This window comes from Osmerus mordax, chromosome 19 (genome assembly GCF_038355195.1).
Source record: "Osmerus mordax isolate fOsmMor3 chromosome 19, fOsmMor3.pri, whole genome shotgun sequence".
Taxonomy (NCBI): domain Eukaryota; kingdom Metazoa; phylum Chordata; class Actinopteri; order Osmeriformes; family Osmeridae; genus Osmerus; species Osmerus mordax.
Genome location: NC_090068.1, coordinates 10565259 through 10576228, shown reverse-complemented (window position 1 = coordinate 10576228; position 10970 = coordinate 10565259). Strand labels below are relative to the sequence as shown.

General features: G+C 48.6%; 1 protein-coding gene across 1 annotated transcript; it reads right to left on the bottom strand.

Annotated features, from left to right (window-relative positions):
* Window positions 1-433: 433 nt before the first annotated feature.
* On the bottom strand, window positions 434-9522 carry LOC136962743 (voltage-gated potassium channel subunit beta-3-like). The gene is made up of 14 exons (XM_067256604.1): window positions 9263-9522; window positions 4095-4138; window positions 3939-3976; window positions 3621-3700; window positions 3385-3429; window positions 3105-3149; window positions 2950-2993; window positions 2757-2843; window positions 2391-2480; window positions 2121-2237; window positions 1751-1845; window positions 1485-1605; window positions 1182-1270; window positions 434-926 (listed from the first exon to the last, which is right to left on the bottom strand). The coding sequence occupies exons 1-14, from the start codon at window positions 9520-9522 to the stop codon at window positions 837-839; spliced, it is 1245 nt and encodes a 414-aa protein (XP_067112705.1). The 3' UTR covers window positions 434-836.
* Between the last annotated feature and the right edge of the window lie 1448 nt (window positions 9523-10970).

Here is a 10970-nt window from a genome sequence, read left to right as displayed (position 1 = left end):
CAGTCAGTGACACTAAAGCGCCCAGCAACGCGTACCCTAGATCAGCCTGCTTGTCCATTTAGTGCAATGAGACCGCTTACAGGGGCACAGCAAATCTACACAAACCACAAAAGCCATGCCACATTGACGCCCTGAAAGGGCTGTTTCTTTCTTAAAGGGACATGCGCACAGTTTACACAGCGAGGAGGCAAAGGAAGACTGCTGTTAAAGCACACAGATTGGCAGGCCAGTCACATGCACACGAAGGGGAAATGACAGGCCACACACATGCGCTAACCTTTGGCTCTCTGCTGGGTACCTAACCTCAGAGAGACTACAGTAACAGGCCGCTGCAGGGACAGTGTGTACTACGGCAGCCTCAGTTACAGTCAAGTGAGAGGGCCTCGGTCTTCTAGAAAAGAAACGTCATTCTTGGTAAAGAAAGGTCCCGTTTGCTTAGGCAACTGAGCAGTCCTCCAGACAACTACAGGCCCTCCATCTTTCCCCCATCAACTCTCGCCTTCTCCAGCTGTCTCATTGGTCACTTGGGAAGACAGAAACCTGATGGCCACGCCCTCTTCTTAGCAGTGATCAGTCAGTGAAGACTTGTTAATGTGTAATATATAAGAACCTAACCTTTGTTTTTGCACATTGAAAGGTTTCCTTTTTTTTTGTTTTATACATGATACAATGTAATGCGCAGAATGGAAACGCGCATGAACTGGAAGCACGATGTTGCGGGGAGGACATGCAAGTCGTTGAGTATACAGGAGGGCTAAACGCCTCCTTCCCCTGTGTCCTCGTCTCCTTTCCTCATCTTCCCCTGACTTAATCTCGCTGTTTGTTCTTTTGTTTCTTCATGCCCGTGACTCTTTCTTCGAGTGGGGCTTGTTTCCGAGGAGCGCATCGATCTCTGTGACAGTCTGAGGGGTCATCTGGGACAGGACCTGGAGAGGGTGGAGCAGTCTGTCAGTCAGAGGGTACAGAGGTGCTTGGCATGCTTCAGTGCTACTTTGTCTATTGTGTAACAACTTAACAGTTACTATGAAAAAATTTAATAATAATAAAATACAAAAAATTATGGGGATTTTTCACGGTTGACTATAGGACATTTCACTTAGTAGTTTGTACGAGCTGTGGTTGAGGAGCATGCAATGCAGAGTGAAGTCAGAGCGATGTTCAGTTCAGGGGTGCGTCATTACCCTGAGGGCACCCAAGTTCTCCACCAGCTGCTCAGTGTTGGAAACTCCCAGCAGCACCGAGCTGACTCCCTCACTGCGCAGACACCACGCTGGAGAACAAACAGAGAGAGAGCAGCACACACGGACGCTTAGAGACGAACACACAGAACTGGGCTTGGATCGAAAATACCAACATAAAAATCGTTAGTGTGGAGAAGTGTTGATAACTGGAAGTGTACAATACACACGGGCAGCAGTGCACACACGGATGCACACACACACACACACACGTGAACGCATGCACACACACACACAGAATCGTACCTATGGCTAACTGGGCAGCAGTGCAGCCCAGTCTGTCAGCCAGCAGATGGAGCTCCTTGATCTTGGCCAGCTGTCTGCGACCGTCCTCACTGTTCACTCGCTCCTTCAGCCACTGGTAGCCCTTCAGGGGAAATCACACACTAATGATGGAACTGAGTCCGTCACAGAAACGCAATGGGCAGAAAACACAGGTTTTAAAAGACAGTGTTTCCAACCCACAGAATTTTTCCCCCACCCTTTTCCTCTGCCCTCATGACAGAATTCACCTTCATGGATGCCCGTGAGCAGTCAGGCACACCTTCACTGTATTTCCCCGTGATCAGCCCACATGCAAGGGGAGACCAGGTCATTGCCCCGACGCCTGAAACAAAAAGAGAGGCCGTTGTGAAAAAAGACGTCATGTTTTAGTCATGTTTAGTTTAAAAAACTTAACGTGTGAGTCATATTAAACTTAATAAAACATCTCCGGGCGGGATTCTATTCCGTCCCTCCACTCTCGGGTTATCTAAGCAGGGCCTGACATGAGAGATCCTCATGTGATAAGTGACTTCACAGGACTGGAGAGAGAGAGTACATGTTTACTGCTTCGGGCTGGACAGTCAACGATGACGCCGGTCATGTGGTACTGTGACTGACCTATCTTGTGGTATAACTCAGGAAGCTGCACCTCCACCTTGTCCCTCTGAAAGTAGTGGTACTCTGCCTGCTCGCACACGGGTGGAATCAGGTTGAACTGGCGCGCCACAGAGTACGCTTCCTAGGGGCAGGGAGAGGGAACAACGCCATTAGTGTGGGCATCCCCCACTGCCGCTCGCTGGGCCTTATGTCATCAGGAGACGAGAGCAGGTGTTAATATGACCTCACGGGCAGAAGGTGTGCCAAAAAGAGAGAGAGACGGGGAGGAACTTGCCATGATCTCCATGGCGCTCCAGCGAGAGGTTCCCCAGTACATGGCCATTCCCTGGTTTATTACGAAGGTCATGGCCCGGACGATCTCTGCAAACAAACATACGTATGACGTTAAAGGCCATGAAGCTCTGTAGAGGGCACACATGCACTATAGAGGCTACAGTAGTTCAACACAATATATAAACAATGCTCATTCTCAGAGCTTTTTAAGGAAACTGAGCTGACTAATAGTGGACTAGGCAGGCTGTGTGGTGCTGTTTGACAGACATCTAACTATAACAAGAGGGATCATACCAACACAGATTCAGAAACATTCAGAAACATCAACCATGCATCTTATAGTGCTGATAAAGAGTAACTGACCTTCCATGGGGCTGTTGACATCATTACGGTTGGCAAAGACAATATCCACATAATCTAGCTGGAGTCTGGACAAGGATCCTCTCAGGCCTGCATCAGAGATAGTTTATATTCATTGTCATGAATCACGTAAACCTCGCCCCGCCCCCATACCCATTCCAATCACATAATGTCCTGCGAGATCATTCTTCTGTACCTTCGATGATGTGTTTTCTAGACAGCCCTCTCTCCGTTTCTGCCCTGTGGGGGTGACAAAGTACATAATTATGGGAACAATCCCAACAATACTTTGTCTGACAAAGGCCAGAACAATGACAGAAAATTGGATGTTATTTCTGGCGTCTTACTTACTGGCCACCCCAGTAGATCTTCGTAGTGACCACATAACTGGAGCGTCTGCCAAACACGAGAGGAGAGGGGTTAGAGGGGGGTCATACGTCATCAGACACCGCATCTGAAACATGCTGTTATCCACAGAGGTTAAGAACTGAACTGCATGTGAACAAGAGGCCCCATATGTCACTGTGCAGACTGTGCTTATGAACAACATTAAAAAGCTTTAATCTGACGCGGTCAGACAGACAACTGTTCGTATGCGCTTGAGTCACATTAGACACATGAGTAATATCACCTCCATCCTTTTTTCTTGATGATGTTGCCCAAGGTGATCTCGGCCCTGCGGAGAGGGGAAAGACAACGTTCCGGATAAACAGTGACGCACAAACAACAACACGTGTGGAGAGATTGTGGAGAGAGAGAGATAGGTAATGAATGGCGTCAGAGAGAAAGGGTAAGGGCGAGATAGAGAGAGGGGAGATGAAAGAGCGGTATCGATCAGAAAAGGGGGGGATGTGTGCAGGAGCTGACCTGCCCGAGGCGTACACCTCCGCCGTGTCAAAGAGGTTCACACCGTTCTCATAGGCAATGGTCATCAGGTTTTCAGCCGTCTATGGGGACAAGAGAGATAGCTACTGAGAAAGACAAAGAAAAAGGGAGAAAAGCAAGAAGGAGGATTGAAAGGGGGGGGGGGCGGAGAGACAGACAGAAATAATGGAAGAGAGAGCGAGAGAGAGAGAGAGAGAGAGAGAGAGAGAGAGAGAGAGAGAGAGAGAGAGAGAGAGAGAGAGAGAGAGAGAGAGAGAGAGAGAGAGAGAGAGAGAGGACATGGAAACATCTGGGCCTCACCTCGTCTGAGATCTGGGATCCAAATGTCACCCAGGTGCCTGCAGGCAGACAAATGGACACAGACAGATCGACAATGAGTCCGGTTGAGCTGTTCTGTGTGCCTGATACATTTTTCAAAGATGTTTATGGCGGAGTTTGGGAACCAGCTTTACTCACCCAGCCCCAAGCAAGACACACGCAGCCCCGACTTCCCAAGGTTTCTGAGAGAGAGCGAGCAAGAGAGAGAGACGGAGAGAGAGAGAGAGAGAGAGAGAGAGAGAGACGGAGAGAGACAGAAAGAGAGAGAGAGAGACGGAGAGAGACAGAAAAAGAGAGACGGAGAGAGACAGAAAGAGAGAGAGAGAGACGGAGGCGGGGGAAAACAAAGAAGGGTTCAAGGAGGAGCACATTAATATGGACATGACTATACCTTCTCTAAAAACTCCAAACTGCACTTTCTGAGTTTGGAGTCTCCAATTTGTCGGCACAGGATTGACTATCCAGTATCCCCTATAGCTAAGGTCAATGTCAACAGCTGTACATTATGTTTCATTATGTGTGGCTATGACACACTAATACCAGCTACGATGAGGCCCAGCATTTTCACCCACTGTGCAATCTTGCTAAGTGGTTTTTGTTCTGGCCCTGATAAAATCATCCGTAACAACAGAGTGCCCAGCCACTGTTAAACATATTGACCTTTTACTTTTCTTACATCACAGTTCAGAGTAATACACCGTCCCTCGGACAACTGGAGGGCATTGTGCCCTACAACATGGTTGACATGTACTGTATAATAAGCAATGCGATGAGGGGGGGTGGGTGGTTTAACTGCTTATCCATATTCAGTCCTTAATTGCATGGGCATGCCACATCCGAGCATGTACCCACTGCAGGGCAGCTGAGCTGGAACAGAGAGCAGGCAGAGAGGACTCTCTCCGACCATGGGGTCTGTTTAGCAGGAGATTCTGCTCTCCTCCTCCACGCGCTCTGCTCCATCCTAATTAGACCGGGAGCCAGCTGGGGAGGCAGCGGAACTGCAGCGGAACTCATAGCTTCGTCGTCTTTTCATCTCCAGCGCCTCGCCCCTCTGCCTGCCTGTGTCCGCCACAAATAGCCCGATGGAAAGAGACAGACTGTCAGAGCGTTTAGATCCGGGCGGACGAGCTCAGCTTTATTTTCCCCCTGCTCTATTTTCATTGCCTGGCCAGAGCTATTTTTAGATTTGTGCATATGTGTGCTACTCTGCATGTGTTTGCCGTGCAAATCTGCGAATTAGTCAGGTGACGCGAAATGTGTGTGTTTATTTGGTTTCGACAAAGTGCATGGGTAATTGATTAGGCACGTGTAAAAGGCTGAACATAAAGATACTTGGGCACCTTACAGTATATTCGATTAATTGCTTCCTATACACCTAAGCTGCGGACATATTGTGTAGCGTAAACAGTGGCCTTATGTCACTTTGAGGAGTGATATTTAGAAACTGAACTGTTCGGAATCTTCCTAAATGGGAAGACACAGACTGGTGAGAGGTTGTGAAGATATAGTGTAAAAGCAGGGTTGTAGTTTATATACAGTGTGTCATACACTTCCTTTTGGTACTACATAACTGAGATTGAGTGTCACTGTTGCTATGTGTGACAACTGCCCCCCCCCTCACGCCCTCCACACCCCCCCCCCCCCCCACCACCCTTCACTCTGCAGTGCTGCAGTCCGCAGCGCTGTTATCTGTGATTCTGGGGGGATCAGAGACTCACACATACACACAGGTACACACACACACATACCCATACACATTCACACGCACACCCACAGATAACACAGACCTGACACGAATGCTCATAGGACACGGGAGCTGGTCGGTCGGCTGGTCTGCTGGCGTTCACGCTCGATAGGAACGTTGCTTTCGAATGCACACAGATCTGCATACAGTCATGCATGCATGCATGCATGCGTGCATTAATACATACTCATGCACACGTAGAAGCCCAGATGTTCTTTTCTCCTCACACAGCATGTATGGCCTCCTGTGTTCTTATTCCTCTACTTTGTCTCTTCCTATAAATCATATAAGCGCCGGCGAGGTGATTTTAGGGGCTCGTCCGCTCCACACACCAGCACAGGAGCACAGACACAATGCACACTCGTCGTTCTGTTTCACCTCGCAGTCAGCACTGTAGTCTTTGCTGACGTACGCAATTAGATTTCACCTGAGACACTCGTAGGAAACATATCTACAGATGGTTACGTACGTTCAGCTCCTTGGGGTGATGCGTTTTCAGAGATGCAGCTGTGCCAACACAGTGACAGACACAGGCACACGCACTCGTTCTCTGCAATTATGTGCGTCATCTGGTAACACCCATAACCTCATTAGTAACCCCATTCCCCACTTTACGAATAAGTGCCTTTTAATCGTAGACTATCCTCAATGATGGTTTGGATGAACATTGCTTTTCTCTGACAGAATGACTGACTGCAGCAACAAGGCTTTTTAATCATTCTTAATCTCAGCAGGACTTAGATACAGGATAGGAAACCCCCAGGAGAGATCACTAGTTGGAGTGTGTCTTTGGGACAGGATGATTAACATACATTTGAGAGAATCAGTCCACAGACCCTCTTCAGAGGTATACACACTGTGGCAAGAATTGAACAATTGACAATGAATATGTTTTAAAACCACGTGAAACCTACAGTATATTACACTGCCAAATATCCGCTTCTATGAACGAAACAGCTAGTTAAAGCTAGCGTGCAGAGAATGCTGCAATGCACCGCAAGTGTTGACAGAGAAAAGGGGAAAGTAAGAGGGTGTATCAGAGAGAAAGACAGAGAGGGAGAAAAACTGATGAAGGGAGGGGTAGAGACCGATGGAAAGAGACAGATAACACAATGATGAGAAAGAGAGTAAGACAGAGAGACAGACCGATGGAGAGAGTGAGAGACACAGACACAGAGAGAGGCAGGAATGTAAAAACGGAGAGGCAGACAGGGAGAGAGCTGACTTGGGGTGGAGTAGGACTGAGGCAGACTGAGTGTGGGAGTTGATGGTTCATAGGAGCATTGAAGGGGGAGGGAGGGAGGGTGGTGAGGGGGGGAGGGTTGGGTGGTAAGTGGGGGGGGGGGACTGGAGGGGGGGGGGGGCTGGAGGGGGCGAGGGGGTCAGTGGCCTGCTGGAGAAGAGCCCCCCTCATTCTAATGAATGCCCAGACTAATGACTTAGCATGGGCAATTAGGGAACATGCAGAGAAGGAGGAAGGCAAGATAGGGGGAGTTGGCTCATCAACCAGCACATCTCCCACCCACGGGTCCCACAGGGTGAAGGGCATGTGAACAGGGTTCACACTGCAGACGTCACAGGAGCATGTCTGACACAGCCAGGACCATCACTACCTGCTCCCCCACACACAGCCAGGACCATCACTGCCTGCTCCCCCAGACACAGCCAGGACCATCACTACCTGCTCCCCCAGACACAGCCGGGACCATCACTACCTGCTCCCCCAGACACAGCCAGGACCATCACTGCCTGCTCCCCCAGACACAGCCAGGACCATCACTACCTGCTCCCCCAGACACAGCCGGGACCATCACTACCTGCTCCCCCAGACACAGCCAGGACCATCACAACCTGCTCCCCCAGACACAGCCAGGACCATCACTACCTGCTCCCCCAGACACAGCCAGGACCATCACTACCTGCTCCCCCAGACACAGCCAGGACCATCACTGCCTGCTCCCCCAGACACAGCCAGGACCATCACTACCTGCTCCCCCAGACACAGCCAGGACCATCACTACCTGCTCCCCCAGACACAGCCAGGACCATCACTACCTGCTCCCCCAGACACAGCCAGGACCATCACTGCCTGCTCCCCCAACCACGCATCAGAGGACATCCCTGCTCAGACATGAGACATGACTGTGCTAAACCGAGAGGAGCACCAGTTTAGTCGTGCATTAACATTATATTTTGAGAGGGAAAGGGTTCAAACATTTCTACTCAAACGTCATGTTCTGTAGCTTGTCAACTAGTAAAGGAGACAGATTTTCACTTTCAACTGTGACCGGATGAAATGATTAATTATCACAATGTTATTTTAGTTGCATCTTCAAACTGAAACAGATAGGGGTAAAAAAAAAAACGACTTTCGTTTTTGATAAGTGAGTCACAATTGCAAAGACAAAATGATTATGGGTCTCCTAATTCAAATAAAGAAAGTAACGAGAGCAGAGCGGTCTGTCATCCACAGGCCTGTAAAATTCACTGTGGTGCCGACGCCCCAGGAAAAAGTGTGTGTGTGTGTGTGTGTGTGTGGGGGGGGGGGGGGTAAGGGGGCACTCATAAGGCACAGAGCTGCCTGCTGCTCCTTAAATAAGAGATACACTAAAGATGCGCTGGGTGTTACCACTGGCCATATTCCATACAGTCTCCTTGATTGAAGACAAATCCAATGAAGACAAAACAGTAACCTGGTTATAAATCCTCAATCCAATTAAATGAATGTGCGCATAACAAAAAAGAACACTGCATTGTGACAGCCCCATTTCCTTCTGTGCCTATTCTCTATTTAAACAGCCTCTTAAAACGAAAACTTAATTGAGTGAGGATAATGGTGTCAGGATTGAGCTATGGGGCATTTTCTTCCTCCAGTCAGGATAACACACACTGGGTCGGTTTAGAAACTTCTCTGACGTTGGATCCATTCTTATAAAAGACAAATCAATTCAGTTATTCTCCTATTATTCTCCTTTCAGTATCTTTAAATTTAAATTCATGATTGATTCCAACATATGACTATAAAACAGCTCAATCAATATTACAGTATAGTCCCAGTCAAGATGAATCTAAAATGTGATCTCCACGACAGGCAATATAAATTTGGTGCTCCATAAAATACACCAAGCTTTCTCTGCCACTTACAAAGTTGTAAAAAAAAGAAAAAAGAAGAACAAAAAAAACACCCCGTTCACGAAAAGGACACTAATCTGCTATCTCACTCAAGAGTTTGATTGAAATTCAATGAAACGGGGCCAGGCTGGCCTGTGTCCAGAGTAGAGAGAGAAGCCTCTCCAGGAGAGATGAGGTGCTCCCGGGTAACAGGAGCTGCGTGTTCCAGGGAGACGATTTGTCTCGCTTGTTCATCGTGATAATCTATCACTCACTAGCGGGTCAACCTGCCACCAGCTTTTATACTGCCACCACACGAGAACCTATTCAAGTCCTCTCATGCAATCGGATACCATTGTGCCAATGTGAACTGCCTCAGTTAGGGTGTCGTTGAAGCCCAGCCTCCACCCCCAACCGCCCTGAACGGGGGTCTGGACCCTCGCTTGCTCACCTGTATTTCATACTGCTGTGGCGTCCAATGGCCTCCTTCATGTGGGCATGGCCCTGAGGGGCCGGGCGCGACCCTGACACGTCCCTGGGCTTGGATGAGCCCTGGGGGATGTAGTTGCCATTGCCCCCCTGGCCGCTCCCTCCTCCACCTCCTCCTCCCCCACTGCCTCCCCCTGGTGGTGGGGCAGTGCGAAGGCCGCAGAGTCGATCCTCGCTGCGGCTCTTCAGGTTGTGCTCAGTGCAGGCAAAAGACACCTGCATCCTGACGATTGTCTCTAGAGGCTCTTTGAGATGCTATTTAGACTTGGATGCAAAAATGCGAATTGGTCTGCAAAAAGCTAGAGGGATTTAAAAGAAGTTCTGGTTGGTCCCTGTCCTGTCTGTGGTTGTAGTTGAGGAGCAAGGCCTTCCAGGTAAAGTATCAAAGCGGGCAGGCTTGTGTTTTCTGGCAGAAGTTGAGGGTGCCGGGCAACAATCCAGGCCTTAACCTGGCGCACGCAGAGTCAGCGTCTGGTCTGACTCCGGTCTAGTGATGAAGCCAGACAAAGACTAGGAGTTTGAATACTCACAAGACGCTCCCTCTTTGGGACATTCCTACAGTCATCTGCTGGGAGTTGATGGGGATTCTCAGCAGGATGCTACTGGGCGCAGCTCCGCGGGGCTTTGGTAGCTTCAGCCGGACACTACACAGCAGGAAGAGCGCAACAGATTCCTCACTTGAAACTGTTAACGGATGCAATCCGCCGGTCTGGCTTTATCTCGCAGAGATACACGAAAATACTGTGTAGGAGACGATAATGCTTTCTGTAAGCTTATGGGTGGGTGGTAAAAAGCTTTCACCAGCTGGATTTCTTCTTTTCAGCTATAAACTGAGGTTAGTTCTGTCGGTCTCGAGTCCAGCTAGAGACCAAGAGTGTGCCGCAACAACGGCACAATCGTAGCTACAGGCTTCCTCGCACCTGGCCTCGCCTGGCATATTGCGTCGCAAGTACAACGAATACAAATGTGAGAATTCGCACACTCACTAATCGACTCACGGAATTCAACACCCGGCAAACGTAGATTCCTCATACATTCATAAAATATTCCCTATCTAACACAGTGTCCAGTCTCACATCAGCAGCACCAATGTGTAGGGCTATCTCATTTAGCCTACTTTGAAGAATAATGCAGCCGAACTAGAATAAATGCTGATAATATCGGTTGGTTACCCATGTGGCAACATATTTCACTTCTGTAAAAGGATCCAGAAAATGCTATAGCTTAATCAATTCACAAAACGATCAGCGAATACATTTAGTTCTTGCTAATTCCTTGCCTAATCATAACATTCGATGTATTTTTCTCGACAGCTTAATTAAAACTGTTGATGATACCAAAGCTTGGTTGAATAAAAATTACAAACATCAGTTCTCCTCTCGGTGGGTCCAAAAATGTTTAGCACGACACGCAAAGTCGATGATTGCAAGAGGCGCATCTCTCTCTCTCTCTCTCTCTCTCTCTCTCTCTCTCTCTCTCTCTCTCTCTCTCTCTCTCACGCGTTGTGGGGAGAGAATGAGGGGATAGGCTATACCCTACCACAGACTACCTATTGCATGCTAAAACGCTCCATTTGCATATCAGGATAGAGAAGAATAATCCAATACCATATTAGAAATGACTAAATCCCCACTATAGCTGGTTACATTGGCACGCCTCCCCCCAAAAAT